The sequence below is a fragment of the Porites lutea genome, chromosome 2 (genome assembly GCF_958299795.1).
Source record: "Porites lutea chromosome 2, jaPorLute2.1, whole genome shotgun sequence".
Lineage (NCBI taxonomy): Eukaryota > Metazoa > Cnidaria > Anthozoa > Scleractinia > Poritidae > Porites > Porites lutea.
This window is the reverse complement of record NC_133202.1, coordinates 36,188,438-36,206,042: the sequence shown is the minus strand read 5'-3', so window position 1 is coordinate 36,206,042 and position 17,605 is coordinate 36,188,438. Positions and strand designations below refer to the sequence as shown.

General features: G+C 40.3%; 1 protein-coding gene across 4 annotated transcripts in view; it reads left to right on the top strand.

Moving 5' to 3' along the window:
• Positions 1 to 17,605, top strand: part of LOC140928496 (protein fantom-like) — a 56,594-nt gene that overhangs the window by 22,367 nt on the left and 16,622 nt on the right. For all 4 annotated transcript variants that reach the window (XM_073378250.1, XM_073378249.1, XM_073378251.1 and 1 more), the window contains exons 14-35: positions 11 to 82; positions 201 to 274; positions 416 to 470; positions 1,010 to 1,094; positions 1,662 to 1,768; positions 2,389 to 2,439; positions 3,201 to 3,267; positions 3,713 to 3,831; positions 4,314 to 4,415; positions 4,861 to 4,926; positions 5,789 to 5,866; positions 6,749 to 6,864; positions 8,076 to 8,145; positions 8,311 to 8,440; positions 9,061 to 9,155; positions 10,016 to 10,163; positions 10,912 to 11,066; positions 11,867 to 11,992; positions 12,667 to 12,759; positions 13,289 to 13,536; positions 15,838 to 16,048; positions 16,970 to 17,066. In XM_073378250.1, the coding sequence (XP_073234351.1) occupies positions 11 to 82; positions 201 to 274; positions 416 to 470; positions 1,010 to 1,094; positions 1,662 to 1,768; positions 2,389 to 2,439; positions 3,201 to 3,267; positions 3,713 to 3,831; positions 4,314 to 4,415; positions 4,861 to 4,926; positions 5,789 to 5,866; positions 6,749 to 6,864; positions 8,076 to 8,145; positions 8,311 to 8,440; positions 9,061 to 9,155; positions 10,016 to 10,163; positions 10,912 to 11,066; positions 11,867 to 11,992; positions 12,667 to 12,759; positions 13,289 to 13,536; positions 15,838 to 16,048; positions 16,970 to 17,066 (2,365 nt within the window). The remainder of the gene's footprint in view (positions 1 to 10; positions 83 to 200; positions 275 to 415; positions 471 to 1,009; positions 1,095 to 1,661; positions 1,769 to 2,388; positions 2,440 to 3,200; positions 3,268 to 3,712; positions 3,832 to 4,313; positions 4,416 to 4,860; positions 4,927 to 5,788; positions 5,867 to 6,748; positions 6,865 to 8,075; positions 8,146 to 8,310; positions 8,441 to 9,060; positions 9,156 to 10,015; positions 10,164 to 10,911; positions 11,067 to 11,866; positions 11,993 to 12,666; positions 12,760 to 13,288; positions 13,537 to 15,837; positions 16,049 to 16,969; positions 17,067 to 17,605) is intronic.

The window sequence follows — 17,605 nt, the reverse complement described above, 5'->3', positions numbered from 1 at the left end:
ACACATACAGGAGGAAACAAAGAATTTTGTACTGAAAAATGAACTGAAGACTGGAGGAATTGCATCTAAATCCCTGTCTGAGGTAAGAATCACATGATTTCTCGTCATGACATGATCTATTTCTGATGGGGATTCATTAATATATTTATTTTTTTAATTTTTTTGTTTTTTCTCTTTTTTTGGTACCTGGAAATCGTTAGCAACTTCAAATGATAGGAGATCTGAAAGCGGAGAATACAATCTTAAAAGAAGCAAACGAAAAGCTGGTCAACAGGTTAGGCCAATTCTTATCATGATACAGTATACCCCCCCGGTATAAAATACTGTACCCATTGTTTGCCCGTGCCGTTTTTATTATATAACAAAGTTATATGTCTGTTTTTAAGGAAATCAAACCTCATTTGTTTTATTGCAGTGCTTTTGACGCGGAGAGGGAAAGACAGCACAGGGCAAAGTATCGACAAATGGAGGTATGCATACGCTCACTCACAGCACTACGTGCATCACACTTTTAGGTACATTTCTTGGCCTTTCTCTACATTATTTCATCCTGATACTCTCGTTTTGAACAGTTTATAGACGACGCAACGGCGAATTTTTCTTTCTCTTTCTAAACTTGGGTGTGGTCTCAATGATAAGCCTGTTCCATGCTAGGTGTTCAGATTGAGGGGACAAACAGTGAGAGGCGGGCGGGGTAGGGTGTGAGCGCTCTCCCCTCCCTCTCTTTGTCATTATTTTTTTTTCTCCTGCTCTCTGACTTTGCTCTGCACTCCACTATTCGGTGAACGCCTGGAACAGACGGATCATTATACGCATCTGGGAAACTGCCCACCTACTTCTCACTTAGGGCAAAATGTTGGCTTAGGGGAGGGGTAGGTGGGCAGTTTGACTTTCCCAGAAACGTATAATGTTCCGAACAGGCTATCTTAATGAATTCAGCAACAGTCAAATTAACCAGCTGAATTTATGACATTATTAGTGACTTTTGTTGCCTTTTAACTGTTTTAAGGTGGAAATGGAGCAGTTAAGAGCCACCTTGAGGTCAGACCTGCAAGAGAAAAATGACATACTTGATAAACTAACACATGAAAGAGGTCAGTAGGTAAATAGAATAATTCAATAACTCTGGGTCACACTCGACTTTGCGCAACAAGATCATGGTAGCTAGTTCGCATCAGCCTATAGTCCCTTGGCGTTCTCGGCTCGTTCAAACCTGGACTCATCCGTAAGCTGTAGCGTAGGCCAAGAGAGACTCGCTCACCCCTTCCCAGACTTCGTGCTGACAACGGGGCAAGAGAACGCCTAGGGACTACGTTGCGAAAACGTCGGCACATGACAAATATAGATGATGCTCGAACATTGTGAGCCTTACCTTTATACAACCAGGGACGAGATGTTAAAAAAGCGGGCCGCTGTTTTTCCGTATTTTTCTTGTGATCTTATGCAATTGAAGAATTTTTATCTTTGAAGTCAGTTCTGTGATCTTCTTCAGCTGTTAAGAGCTGAAATTGCCTAAATCAGCGTTGCCTAGCTAACCTCTTATATTACGAGATAGTCTACATGTGTGACGTTGGATGACTGTCTGTTACTTCAAAAAAAGTGATTGCATACAGGTAAGACGCCATGGTTACTAATAAATTCTATTGCAATGTTATTCGTAGAATCCGCTGAAAAGCTTCAATCAGAGCTGCGAGAAGTAAGAGTTCAACATTACACACTAAAAGAACAGCACGATGACTTGAAGGAAAAGATGAAGTTTTTTACCAAGGTAATCGCCGGACGCATTTCCTAGATGTCTGGTAATGTTATGTTGATTATCGTGTCAAAAATGTAAGATTATAAGTAGTGATAAGTCGCGTCAAGCGTCATGATTTGTGCTTCATGGCAGACTCCAGAAACATGAAATAATATTTAATTCCTACCTGTGAATGAGCTCCAGAAATTTAGTGTTCCCTGAAGATTTAGGGTAAAATGTAAAAATAACTCTTAGGACATAAACCTAGCTAAGAAGTCACTGATTGCCTTGATTCTATAATGAATGTATGGCAACAGGATAGCAAACCTTAGCCTGTCAGCGGCAGCCACACATTCATAGAACTATGATTTCCACGTGCTTAATTGCATGCACTCAAACAAGCACCTGGAGTATTTTTTCTCAGTTGCTTGAATTCAACTCCTCTGGCGTTCCTGTTAAAATTGTTGTTAAGTGTTTCGTCTCATGACCTCGGTTGTTCAAACGTTTGATAGCGCTATCCAGTGGATATCTGTTAGGGAAACCAATTGACTTATCCTATCGAAAGCAGCGTTTTCTACCTATCGAACACCTGGGACCTGGTTTTATTAAACCAAGTTGTCATCGTAACTTGTTCGTCCTTGCACTTTTTGCAGGAAAGTGCGGTTGATTTTCAAGAGATTGAAGAGGCTTTGGTGTTGATCAAAGTAAGTTGTCCATCTTTCAAATAAGCCCCGAGAATTCTTGACTTACATGTAATCTCAAGAAAACCCCAACTTCCAGAATGCCCCAAACGGACACTTGTGAGATAATCAAATTTCATGTCCCGTAAAATATCGACAATTAAATCGACTGGTACTGTAAACATGCAAATGTCTACTGAGTAAACAGCTATTAAATGGTCATACAGTGAGTTTGGTACCTCTGCGTCCTGCTTCCCTTACGCATTAAAATCCCCAAAGGCGCAAAATAATTCATGACATGCGTCCCGTAGGATGCAAAGATCGATCGATCGATTTGAACATCTGCATTTTTAGAAATATCCGGCCCTTTCGCGTAATTTCTGTGGCAGTTATTATGGCTGTTGTTTAACGATGCATATTTCTTTCAGCCTTTGTTGTGCTTTAATACAGAACGACTATATTTTAATTTCAACATACTGTAATACAGAGGTTTGGAGTCTGTCTTTTGATTAACTGTCTAGTTGCATAAAGGCCCAATCATTTTCAATTTCGGACTCGTTTTTTTTTAACTGGGACTCATGATTTTTTACAAGATAAGTCCCACGAGGACTCACCATAACTATTTGTAACAAAATCACTGGGTCATACCGTGGGAATTTCTCTTTAGAAACGACTGACTCTGGGAGTGAAGAGTTTAAAGAAAATATTGTAGCCTGGTGAAGCATAGGAAAGGGGCCTTGCTTGGCGGAACGAGTCACTGAGCTTCCTGTTGTTTTTCTTCACAGCACAGGAAAGAAAAAGGGAGCCAGGAACTGGATTTCCTGGAAAAGGTGGATGACGAAAAGAGCAAAGGTGATCTTAAAATTTTCTGGTATTCTATAAAGGTTTAATATGCAAGTATTAGAGACCTTTAGATTCTAAGACGAGTACGACAACGAGTACTAGATTATCTCAGTACTAAGTAGTAAGCGCGAGTAAACCAGCGTCATTTTGGCGGGAAAACGTGGTAGCCGTCGTCAATCTACTACGAGTTTTAGCGAGAATGTCGAAGTGGGGAAAACAAGATATCAAATGTTAGAAGTTTTATCATTTTGCGATCGGGAGAGGGTGTAACCTCTTTCACTAAAGGTAACAGTGCTAACTTTTGTAGTCAAAAATGGTAAAATGAAGCTTTCCGGGGAGTCTAAATTTTGAGAATACGCGAAAAAACTTGAATTCAAATCTCGTACTCGTCTTAGAATCTATAAAGGTCTCTATTGATGTCATGTAACTTTAGTTAGAGGTAATTCTATTTCAGACCTTAAGCGACAAGTTGGAGAATTACAGGCTTCCCACGCAGATACCATTAATGAACTGGAGAAAACAAGAAACATGCTAATTATTCAGCATAAGATCAATAAGGATTACCAAACAGAGGTACACGCGCCTATATATTTACTAGTAGCTGTCACACTTGTCTAAAACCTGTGCTTTTATCCACGATTTCACTCATGATCATTTATTTTTTCATTCTGTTGAAACTCCTTAATTCCCTCCATCCCCGGATTAATGTTGTTTGTAGTAAAAGAAAGACTTGAGGGTCTAAACTTTGGGAGAGGGTGTAGGATACACAGGGGGAGGGGAGAGATATATCTACTATATGCAAAAAAAGGGCCATTTTATAGAAGTGTCTCAACACTTTCGTCCCTCATTGTAGCTAAAGGATTATATTGGTTGGTTCAGTTCACAGTTAGTATTTTCTCCTCGTATTTTAGTTCTATTAGTGTTCATAAATCCCATCAAAAAGTAGCATATGCAATATACGTGGTTTTGCTGTAAGGCTCATTTGAAAAGTTACTCGTGCACTTGTGTTTTACCTGTGCATAACCATGGCTTTCACTTACCTATTTGTGCCCAAGGTTGAGCGAGTAACAAAGACGATGAGTGAAGATAAGAAGGAGTATGACCTGAAAATGCAAGAGTATGCGCAGCTGCTGGACATAAGGGCTGATAGAATACGAGTAAGTATTGCTATACAGTTGAAACTCCATTAAACGGCCACCTATCAAGCGGCCAGTAACCAAAGTCTCGAAATAATTTTAGAAAATAATAGGAAATTAAACCTCTACTAAGCGGCCACCTCTGTTTAGCGTCCCAACGAGAGTTCTCCCATTAATGTGGTAATTAAAGAATGATGGTAAATGTTTCCCTCGGTGAAGAAATGATGTGATCAACATGTCACGAGCACGGGGCAAAGAAAAATCTGAGTCTCCGACAGGAATTGAACCCGTGACCTTCCATACACCGGTCGGATGCTCTAACCACTGAGCTACGAAGGACTCGTGGTGGGCTGGGCTGTATACAAGGTTCTTGTATGACATGCGCCCTGCGCATCTTAAGAGTGGATCTGTTAATTTCCTAATTTAATTGTTGTTGTTGTTTGTTTGTTTGTTTGTTTTGTCTCAGAAACTTGAGAGTCAGATGCGGGACATAGCTTATGGAACTAAACAGTACAAGGCAGCCCCGTCAGAGGTGAAATTCATTCATTTCAACTAAAATTCTCTTTCTCTTGTCTTTTGAAGATATTTTCAGCCGTTTATATCTCTTAGTTTAGTGGATAAACTGTTGGATCTTGAGTAACAAAAACAAATTAACAACAGTTAAACATGCCAAGCTTATAAGCGAGAAAAAAGGAGGATAGACTAAGAGGGTAGAACTAAAAAAGGAAAATTACCCTAAAGCGGACGGTAGAAGAGGCAACGACTTCCTCATCCCATTTTTCATTCATTATAATTTATTCTTTCATTCTATTTGGCTGTTGATTTTGTGTAATTAATATACAGTAGAAGGTCTCCTGGCGACCACTCTCGTAAGCGACCAGCTTTTGTTACGACCACCTTTGTGAAACCCCGTCTTGAACTGTGACTTAAACTTTGTAATGAAAAGCTCCCGTAAGCGACCGCGATAACTTTTGGGATTACCCAACTGGACTTTTCCTTTGTTTTTAAGCTCTCGTTAGCGACCATTCAGACTCGATAAAACAGGAACTGTAAGTTTATTCAACAGCTTCAAAATCTTCTGTCGCAGGTCAAGTCATTCTCGCGCTAATATTTATATGTTGGGTTATTTTGGTTAAAAAAATTGGACTTAAAGTTTAACTGCCTTTATATAAAAAATAAAGACTCTCGTTAATTTCTTTTGTCGTTTTCTTTATAAATTATCAATGAGCTTCTGAAGCTGTAGCAAGCGACCTTCTTCAGTGTCTTACCATGCGATCACTTACGAGAGCTCACTCTCCTAAGCAACCAATTCTAGTTACGACCACTTTTTCGAATTTCCGAGGTGGTCGCCTACGAGAGCGTCGACTGTATATCTGTTTCTTTTCGGTGGATAGGATTCCGAGTTTGAAGAAATGGACAGCACAGTTGAGTTGGAACGAGGGCAGAATGTTTTCGAAATCCATATCGATAAGGTGAGATATATGCTACTTGTTGTCTATCTGATTTTTAATTTCTTACTTTACAGTTAAGGCAGTTCAAGCGTACCCCACAAGATTCTACAACTACCAACGTATTCAACTTTCGAATAATGAATTCCTTAATAGAACCTTGGGGGTGGAGGGGGGGGGGGGGGATTACGCTTCACCTGGCTTGACTCTAAGTACCCAGACGCAATTGTAAGTGAACAGGCGCAAAGTCACAGTTAAGAAAAGTGGTATCGAGCGAAAGCACAGGCAGACCACTCCAGCATTTTACTCTCACAAACCGGCAGAAAAACTGTTAATCACACATTCGTCATCATCATCATCATCATCATCATCATCATCATATGCAGACAGTTGATGCGACTATTTTAGGGTTCTAGCATGTATCTTTGATAAGTCCTCTCCACACAGGTCTGTTGTTAGCATTCTCTTGCTAACGGTTGATATCGATGTCTCTCCATTTCATGTTTCTCTTATCAACAACTTTGAACCTTAAATTACACTGATGTTAACAGCTTGTCATTTACGTGGTGCAAAACCACCCTGCTGGAGCGCAAGAAACGCACTGCCGCTTTGAAAAGATAAACAAAGGAAATTTACATTTTAAATGATGTGAGCTCTTTGTATATCTTCTCCTATTGCGTCGGTCCTTGCTCTCCACCATGGCGGTTTTGTACCCATGAATAAATGAACAATCGCAAATGGCCTATTTCTTCGAATACTATGCAAATCTGTCTTAAAATGATTGTGTTTTTGGTATTTATTCTGTATGGTCGTAAAGCCGAGTGCAGATTTCAGTTAGATATCTTCCGATGGCTCAGAGTTACTTGTATCTGTTGTGTATTTTGCGCTGTTATCGTTGTTGCTCAGGTTATCCTCTCCCAAGAATCCTTCAAAGAGTTTGAAGATGACGAACCAGTGACGTTTGTAACTTACGAGTTCTTTGAACACGAACTTCAAACCACGCCTGTTGTCAAGGGGACAAGGTAAAGTAATGTCCAACTCAAATAGTTCAATTTCGAATTCGTCATGGCCGCTGAATAAAAGCGCCAGACACATTTATTCAGGGTTAGCCTCGACCCATCCTCGAAGACCCAGGGGCAGTCTATTGGGTCGGGAGAAAGGGCCCTAAAGTACAATGTTCACAAATACCGGCGAGAAGGTGCCTGAATTTGAGATTAAAGCAATAGACACAGTTGTACACAGGTCTTCTGACTTGAATTTTACCTGGGTCGAGGCTGTACCCTGTATATATTCACCCACTCTTCACGCGGTGAGATTCTTACTTTGGTCTGAATCCAACCTACGGCCTCTGTCCTCATGAAAAATTCTGTAAGCACAATACGAGTGATGTCAATCTCACATGTTTACAATTATAAACGAAATCGTGGGGATAGAGCCTTACGCCAAGGGCGTCATCGACTTACAGTCAATCCTTACTTGCTCCCACCCCCCATTAGCCTTGATCGATGCCTCAATAGCAGTGCCATGCATGGGACTCAAACTATCCTGAGGCGAATCTTTGCCGACCTCATTGGAGTCACCGTGTGCACAAGTTGGAAGAGTTGATTAATTTGAGTATTTTGTTAATTTTCAGCTCTTTCCACGGAGCAATTACAAAGGAAATAGCAGCCATCGAAAACTGCGAAATTACTGGGTGACAAAACCGTTAATAAGCCCATACTTTCTTTGTAAAGTTTCGAGTTTGTCAACGATAATTCCTCTTAAACTATTCGGTATATCGGGGTCAAATTTTAACAAATAGCTGAAATTGTTTACTTTTTCGATATTCGGGTTAGCTTGATCAGAAAATGAAAGGAAAGCGTAACTAATGAGGCAAATAATGTGAACAAAGATTCGCGAATAGCCCGGTTTCTCCGGTTCTTGCTTCGAGAAAGAGCCTCGGTTGCAGCTGGTCGCGTGGCTCCCAAAATCTGAGTTTTCGCGCGGTCTTTGACTCTCATTCCTCGTTCCTCGACGCCGCAGGGAAACGCTTGCTACTCGGGCTAGTTTCGAACAAACCAAGAAACAAAGCAATGATTTATTCTCGTAGTTACTGTTTATAAAGCAGTTGGTATCCTTCGAGTCGGTGAATTCCATTTGTCTCTGTCAGTAATTAGGAGCATACGTATAGGTAGAGATAAATTACCCAGTGCAGTCTGCATGTAATGAGTGTTGTTGGTTCTCTTTGTTTCAGGCCTGAATTCAATTTCACTTCTCAGTATTTAGTGAGAGTAGACGATTTCTTCCTGCATTATTTGCAAAAGGTAAATTACCTCACTGCTCGTAACAAGTGGTCCGTAATGAACCTCATGCAGTTATCGAATCATATAATGTTGTACATGCTTTCCTAAAAGCGAATTTAATTACAAGCTGTAGGAAATAATTATTGAGCTATCGCAGAAATCAAACTCAGATTTTCTCTATAACAGGAGTCCACTTTGCTGGAAATCCATCGAGCATTTGGCACTGATTACAAGACAGTAGCCGCTTGTCAGCTGAAGTTCCGAGACCTGCTTGAGAAGCCACACGGTAGAATCCATAGTACTGCCAAGCTAATAGGTGAGTTATAAACTTGTTCTTTCAGCGGTTAAAAACGTAGGAAATTGCGATTCATTTTGACACTGTTAAAATTGGGTGATGTGGTGGATCCTACCGTGGTATCTAGTGTAGCCATTGTTTGGGGAGGTGATTTACTTCACGACTAAAAACTCGGCTGCGTTGTTGAATACTAACCTTGTAGAGAGGCCAACGTCAATTTGTAACACATTTCCAATATTTTCCTTTACCTGTTCTTTACTGTTCAATATATCAGCTCAAAAATAGGTAGCACCGTTCCTTTTTTCATCCATAAGAATCATTAGACAGCTCTTATCTGCTCATTTTGTGATGATATTATGAATTTTCAACTTGAATCTCACTTTTTCCGTTTGCCGTAACTTGACTCTAACTCTCTCTTAGTGAAACTTGCCTCCTTACCAGTACTTTGTCTGAAATATTTTTGTTGAGCCATTTCCCGTATAAGATTTTAGTAAGACTGTCCACCCATCCCACCCCTAAATAAAGATTTTGCCTTGAGAAAGTGGTAATGTCGGGTTAGGGGAGGGGTAGGAAGGTAGACAATTTCCCAGAATCTTGTTCTTATCCAAGGTTTCTTGATGTTAAATATGATTTTTCACCAGGTACTAGACCTCCCTGTCAGGGAGCAGAGTTTGCGACCTTGGAGTACTGGGTCCGTCTAAGAGTTCCCATGGACCAAGCAATACGATTATATAGGGTGAGTTTCCCTTTCTACAATGTATTTTATAGCTAATGTTATTCGAACACGAAAATCAGGTACTATTTAGTACTCAACCATTTGCTGTTTGTGTAGTTGGGTCATGCGTGCTTTCCACCCTTGGTACCGGAAGTGTCTGATTTTCTTTCCCGTCAACTACTGCCGCGTATAAGAGAGATTTAGAGTCACTTTTACGGCAAACAGCAAACGTGAATTTTACCCTATTACCAAGTTTTCCTTTTTCTTGTCGTGAATTATTTGTTACTTCTACAAAAAGAATCATTATAGTTGCACGCCATTTTTATCCATATGAATCATGATTGTCTTGATAATTTTTCAACTTAAATCTGACGTATGTCGTTTGTTGTAAACCTGGCTCTAAATCACTCTATTGTCTTAGAGCTTTGGAGGCGAAGGCCAGGTTCACGAATACCTCTTAGGACAAAACATCTACTAAATACTGTTCCGTGACAATAGTCTAATAATCTAGTATTATTGAGAGTAAAAGTTGGGTTTACTCCTGGACTACGTTATGAAGAGATCATTTGTCACACCAACCTTTATCATCTGTGCACGAAATCCTTTGTTGTTACTTTTCAAAGCAAACCTCCTTGTCAGTACTTTCACTTTATTTCGAACGATTTTACAAATAGAAAATTGATATTTTTTGGTATTTTTTTCTATGGCTACTGTTATCACTGAAAGGGTTAACGTAGGTGGGTTTGGTGAATTCGGTCCCTGATTGCTTCTTTTGTCTGTTCATCTTCAAGTTTTGATTAGTTCTCTGCAGTTGCCACTCGTCTCGACAATAGTGTCACTCAAAGATTGTAAGCGTTATAGTATTCTCTGCTGTGTTTTAGGAACGTACTAAGGCGCTTGGTTACATGAGTTCAGGAGCGTATAAAGCTCTGGAAGACGCCGGTCACGTGCCTGACAAACCACCTTCTGACGTTAATGAACTAGACGTACACGTAATCAGATGTAATGGATTACAATCGAGAAGACCAGGTATGATGTACTGTATGTACTACCAGCCAATGTAGTGCCAGCTACTACTGCATAATGGTGGCTGACTGAGCTTGTTTTTTTTTAGAGTACCTGAGAGAATATGAGTTACATAAATATATCAGGCTTCAAATTCATCACCCCATTTTTATCAGTAATTTTCCAACGTGTTGAAGTTTTTTTTCAAGACCACTAGCGAGGCAAAAGTCACGATAAATCATTCGTACGCGAGAGCCATCAGCTGGGCTTCTGACCTCGCCTGGGTGGGGGTGATTAGTTCGGTTCATAGTTCTCTTGTTTTTGTTTGTTTGTTTGTCTTATTTGGCACATACTAGCTCTTTTAATTTTAACAGGCCAGTAAGGGGCTGTTTACATGGGGGGAGGAAAATCCTAGCAAGGGGAAGATCCTAGAAGGCGGATCATCCAAGCGCCATATGTTCCTTTATTCAGTTGACATGCAAAAAGTTGTACTGTCCCTAGCGCTAGGATCGCTCTAGCTGAGAGGTAGGAGGATCCTAGCACCACGTAAACTGCTTTCGCCGCGAAGATCCCAGTACCAGGGACAAGACAGACAAAAATGGCGGCGGGCCGTTCAGTGGGTAATCTTTAACCTTTAAGTCCTTTTCTACTGAATATCACACTGACCGAAATCAAACGAAGAGTTGATCCGCCTTCTTGGATCTTCCGGATGCTAGGATCATTCTTCCTCCATGTAAACAGCCCTTGAGATGTCAGCTATTGTTTTTTTCAGGAATACAGCCTAGCCCATATGTAGTGTACCGCTTCTTTGACTTTGCTGATCATGACACAGATATTGTACAGAATAGTAACACACCCGAGTTCAACGACGCCAAAACTTTCCCTGTTCCCATGACAACAGACCTTGATACGTACCTAAGGGCCGCGGTAAGATATTTTTAGAGTGTTAACTGTTTGCAACCTGTCTCTTCTGATTTTTGGGTCGTGGTGCGACGGCGGAGACGCAATCGGTTAAGGGAAGAACCATTAGAAAACTTATAGGGGGGGGGGGGGGGGCGAAGTACAAAAAAAATATTCGCGCAAGGGAAAATTAAATGAAAAAATTCATGCACGCCAATTAACCCTAAAAAATGTTCATGCTATGGCCTACAAAAAATTCATACAAGGAATTTGATAACGCAAAAAAAATCTTGCGGCTCGAAAATCCCCCCCCCCCCCCCACCCCTCCATAACTTTTCTAATGGTCCGTCCCTAAAAGGCAAGCGTTCTCTTTGTTCCAGTCCTTTCACCGATCGGAGATGTGTGTTCTGGCGTGTTTATTCTTCCAAAAGAGTTTTCCACCAAAAGGGTCTTGTTTAGAATTTATATAGATGCGCACCCAAGTTGAATTCATTTTCATATGAATTATTGTGCACTAAGGCCTTGCTATTATAAAAAGGCTTAGAGCAACTCAAATAATCTATTGGCTTATTTCGTTTTCTACTCGAAAATCATATTTGTTCTTATATTTCTTTTCACGAATCCGTAAAAAACCCGTGAAATGTAAACTTAACCATAAGTTGCAAATGCTGGGCATCAGTTTACAGTCAAGGATTTGGTGGGAAACTGATCACTGAACTTTTGTGATAAAAAGAAATAGTACCAATATAATGGACGGAATTTAGTATTGACCTTGTTGCTAACGGCCTTGCTCGCACTGAGACTTAGGTAGTAAATTATAATTTCAGGCGCTGGAGATTTATGTTTTTGATGATGCTGATCCTGAACCCGCAGCCTATATGGGACTCGCGAAGGTTCCACTGATAACTCTGGCCAATGATAAGCCTATCAAGGGAACCTTTGAACTCAGAAGGGTAAGTCATTAGTATAGCAGTGTTAACTGGGACTGAATAACATATTATCTCAGGCTATTCTCAGCTGATTGTAATATTATCAATTTGAAGTGCTTTAGTCAATCAACACACAAAGAAATTGGCCAGTGACTTCATTGTCTGCGATGCGAAGGCACTGCAAATTGAGGCATAGAAGTGGCTCATTTAGTTATCCGAAATTTGACCTTTGATTAACGATTTCACGTTTTACCGTAACAGCTCTCTTTTCTAACTGCTTTGTTTATATGCAGAGTGAACCAAATTTGCGCTAATTTTTATTATGTCAGTTACAATACAAAAAGTTGCAAACCTCTTCAAGTAATATACCCTCTTTAGAATCTGAAAGTCACGGGGATTAACATTGACTGGATACTAGATTAGAAAGCTAGATTGCATATCGAGGATGCTTTTAAAACGTTGTAGGTAAAAGTAGCCCGCATAACTTGTGTCAAAGCGCGAGAGACGAGGACGGCGCACAAGTAGTAGAAGTTTAAAAGGAACGGATTTGGTTTATCCGGAGGTTTGAAGAATCGTGGGTAAAATGCATTATTAAACTTTTGAGGAAAAGTCGCAGTTTGCGTTCCAGTCGTGAAGACATTTGATTAATTGACATGCTGCACTTTTAAAGCTGACAATTTTCTTCCTTCAATGTGCAGGCTTCAGGAAGTGTTAATGGGACTGTTGATGTTTATTTGAAATGGAGATATACCTATCTACCCGCTAGTTCCAAGCCCCGCGGTGCACCTCAGGTATACGTTACTTACTTCCTTTCTCTCCCCATTCCTTCTCGGCCTGCTTGGCCACAGCAGCTACTCCTTATCCTTAAGGATGCAAATTTTGATCCTTGGATGTAGACACTGTGAATAGGGCTGGGCGACTGTGGGATCAAAGATAAATTCCCATTAGATTTAATATACTTGGTAAAATCAAGAGGAGCAGTGTTTTAACGCAGTATAGAAACACTGTGATAGTGCCTTGACGAATGAAAGGGGGGCGCAATCCCATTTTCTAACTAGTTTGTGAATAAATTGTTAATGTTTTCGCAATCATTTTCAAGAAGTTCACATCAGAAACTAGCCAGTATTAAGGTAACAAATATCTAGACGTCTCTCACGATCATGATTTCCTTTGTCTTCGTTTGCTTGGTTGTTTGTTTTAATAAATTCTGAAATGGTTGGACAAATGTGGTGTTGGAAAAATTGTCCATTTTCAGTTGGTTTCGTTTGTTATAGCAGAGTTGATTTGCTGAGCTCCTGTTGTTGAACTTTCTGTTTTTAGCGAATAATGCAAGTTCCTCGCGACAAAGAACCTTTCAGCTCGGACAGTGAACCGGAAACCAGGGAGGTATCAAAATCACCACAGAAAAGAGAAAAACCACCATCGCCTGTTGATACTTCGACCCCAAAGCAAGAACCACGGGAAGAAAAGGTGGCCAGGCGAGAGCGGCCATCTCAGCCAACGCAGCTAAGACGGAAACCATCGGACCTGATACAGAAGGCTGAGCCGGTAGCGGTTGAGAGAAAAAAGTAAGACATTCGTTTATTACGAAATTCTCTTTAAGGAACAATAGCCTTTTTGCAATAGTTGGTCATGTGATCAACTTTCTGTAAACACGACAACGATTCTTAGTTTAGAAGTTGATGTTAGCAGGAATTGAAAGAGCGTATTAAAATTTCCCCCCTATATCTACCGCGTATTAGCCTGCGAACAGAAAACCAAGTGAAGCGAAAACAGAAAATTGGCGAGCGAAGCGAGACGAGCGTGGCCAAGGGGGAAAAAAAGGCGAAGGAGCCTGTAGAGTTTGTTTTGATGTCGCTCATCCGCTCACTTACTATTATTTTGTAACATATATGAAAATAAGGTAACTAGACCTGTCAAATTATGATGTTTTTTAGGCTTGAATGCATCGGCTTCAATAACATTCGCGCGCACGTGGGTATTTTTCGCGGAATGAGGAATATATTCATTCAATATTCAAACCTCACTTGTCAAGAGTCAGCGATCTTATCGATTAGATCATGATACCAATCCGATATCATGAATGGGCGGCATCAGAACCAAAGTGTACAGGCTCCCCCGCCCCTTTTTCTTCACTCAGGCCACGCTCTGCTCACTTCGCTAGTCGATTTTCTTTTTCGCCCCGCTCCACTTAAGGTATCGATTGAAACGGCCGTCGAAAATTACTATAGGATAAATAACTCTTGCCACCCAATCAGGGTTGAATGGTTTCCAGACAAATCAATGAAAATTCTGAAATTTTCGAACTGTCATGAAATCTTTCCATTAAGCATTATAGTGCTTAAATTTATGTCGTCTTTTGTTCTCAGGTGTGGACAACAATGTTAGTTTGCCCTCTTTTACAATTACCGGGCTCGAAAAAAACTTGACTTCCAGCTTGTCTTTTGCACAAGCAACTCTCACAATTTCCTTGCCTGGGGCCACTTCTTACTCGTCTTAGTTAGTGATTTAGTTAGAAGGTAACTGATCTTACCCATAGGTCAAGTGTATTTGAAAAGTTGCTTGCCCAGCAAGACAATGTCTCAAAAGTTCGTTCCCCTGCTTTATAAGTCTGTAACGCAGTACGATTGGACTTAATAAGCAAATAGTTTACACTTAAGTTGTGTTTTTCAATCTAGTATATTTCAAACTTGTTTTGCCATCTTTTGACTCGAATATTCGATTTGTGTACTTTCGCGCCAAAGGTGTGCGTGCGCGGGTAAATTTCCCGCTTTATTTTGTGTATTTTGTAGCCCGAATTGCTGTATCCCCTTCCTTGGTTTTTGTGAATATCATGAAAGATAAATCCTCTTAACAAAAAACCACTCAGCTACGTGGGGGCATAAGCATGTATCCTTCGATCTACTGGCTTATCAGTTAAGAAATCACTAAAAAAAAATGGACAAATCCGAATGCTGGGTGGTAAGATGGTCATAGAGAAATGAAGGTTTTAAAGACAAGAAACGAGGGGGGAGACCGAAAGTCCTGAATAAAACCGCTAATATAGTTTTAAAGAAGGCTAGGTACAAAAGAGGAAACCTGACGAGGTAGCTCTCACAACATTTAGCAAGTCTGGAGCAGGTTCATGAAAAGCAAAGTTTAGAGACCCCTGAGTTGGCAAAAAAAAGCCACTCAGTCCGCCAAGCAACATTCAGCTTGTCTCAAATTTGTAAAGAAGTACAAAAGCCTTACTGTGGAAAGGGGCCGGGATGATTATCTTTTCTTGGATCAATGCCCAAAATGTTTTTTAGCTGCCTAATGTATATTGCTTGGGGGTCGAAATGGCTCCTGCGCAGCAGGTGATAAAGAAGCTTAAAATGAATCATCTGGAGCTCTACACGCTGCATGACTTATCCCAATCGAGGCCGCAACTGCTACAGAGTGTTAAGAAAAAAAAACAAAGGGGGCGTGCCGGTTACTGAACTTCTGAATGCACGTAACAATAGACAATAAACATCTTTTCGAAATTTCATGTAAAAATAAAGTTTTTATCAAAAGTTGTAGCTCATGAAATTATAGGAACGAACTGTTGGGACACCCTGTACTTTTGCCGGATGACAGGACGGGTATTTTTTCGAGCCCTGCATACCCAGTGCTATGAGTCTCCTAATAGGCCATTTCCGAGTTTTTTAAAACACTCGCTTTCAAAACGAGGTTAAGTGCGAATTTTCTTATCAATATCTTCGCACTTAGCCTCGCTTTGAAGCAGGGACTTGAAGCAACTAGGGAATGGCGTATTGGCTTTGTAGGAAGGTTTTGTTCTACGGAAGTAATAAACAAGAAACGTTTTGACTCTCCTTGGTATCCTTGCATCGTTTTTTTTTTTGTAGAGAAAAGCCACTTGAATCGATGTCAGTGGATGAAATAGAGAACGAAATAGCCAAGAAACCACAGCCTGCCCCGCGCACCCACAAACGTGAACCGGAGAAACCTGTTGAAGAGATGTCAATTGATGAGATGATGAAGGTGGCCGAGGAACCGAGTGAAGAGAATGGATCCGAGGTCAAGTCTCCAAGAGAAATTGTGGACTCATCAGAAGAAGTAATGTGCATGGATCGATGTTATTAACTTATAATCAAGTGTATAACTTGGATTTCTTTAAACGCCGGGTACTCGGGACACCAATCCTCGTGCTTGTCTCGGTTCATGTCTTAAAGGGCTGTATCATAGCTGTCTATTTCATTATGTTAGCATCTAATGGGAGCTTAAGCAAAGACGTTTTTAAACGACGCACGTCACCCGAAGTGAGCTCTTTTCCGTTTTGATATGCCATGACACCTCTTAATTTCTATTGCTTAGTGTCTCAAGTCTTATAGAGACGCTCTACCTGAAAATGTTTGCAAATCAATGCCCAAGAATGCAAAAACCCCACTTCCGGTTGACGTACGTCGCTCAAAAACGACGTTGCTTAAGCTCACTAATATTGTCAAGGAAGCTTCCTAATATGAAACTTAACGCTGGCGAAAAGATGTCTTGCGTAATATCAAACATTATAAACAACAAAGAAACTTTGAAAAACTGTTAGGCCAACAAGTTTTCAAAAATCACAATGCTTCAATCTTTTTAAAGTTTGTCCATCTTTTGTATTTTCCTTATTATTTATACCTTCTTTTAGCCTCGTAGAGAGAGCGAGGCTAGCCGTACATAAACAAAGCTTTAAAAATCTCCTGAGACAAAATGGCTGCCGCGTGACAACGGTCTATTGGTGGAAGTTTGCACTGTTGGAATTTTAATAATTTTCGTGACACAGCTTCCTTAAAGAACAACTGAGATGTATGTTACATGTGTGGGGTTCTTGTCTAGGGTCATGGCTTAAAGACCGACGTATTATGACGAGTAGACTTCCTATAACTTTAGTCGACTCTAATTGTTGACGGCTGGAATCAAGTAGTGAGTACGGTGGATATTTTGTAGGGAGGCCGTTTTTTTTTATCAGTAAATTGCTTTTCTTTGATGTTTAAGAATGATGAAGCTCTGGTGGCTGAAGAAATGAGAAGGACAACTGAAGCAGCAGCCGTCAGTGAAGACACCATGTTTGAAGAGCAAGCATCAGATGATGGTCCTTAGCTCTTTTTTTATTACTATTTTTTTTAAAAATGTGTATTTCAAAGATTTTTTTTTTTTTGGCAAAATATTGTTTGCTTTTCATTTGTAACAGTGCATACAAGGTATATTACCATTATGTGCCTACAAAAAGAGGCTGGAAAAGAAAACATTCACGAATCACCAAAGTGTATCAAACTGAACAGATGCAAAAACAAATGAAGTGAAAAAATTAAGAAACCACGGTAAATTCACAGTGAGGCACAATAATTTACCATAAGTTTCTTCCAAAAACAGTTGAAGAGAGAGTTGACAACCTCGACCCAACCTCTTCAAGTTAGTACCCATTTTCATCATCAAAGCCTATAGGCTCGATACGATTTCCGCCTCTTTCTCAGGTCTTGTCTTGTTCCAGAACAGCGGCCGGTAATCGAGCGTTAGTGTATTACTGACAGCATTTAGTAACGGTTTCAATGCACTTGAATACTGGGCCGTTTTGTAATTTCTGGGTATTGTTTTTGATTTCCAGTTCTTGAGAGAAGAGTCAGCCCTTTC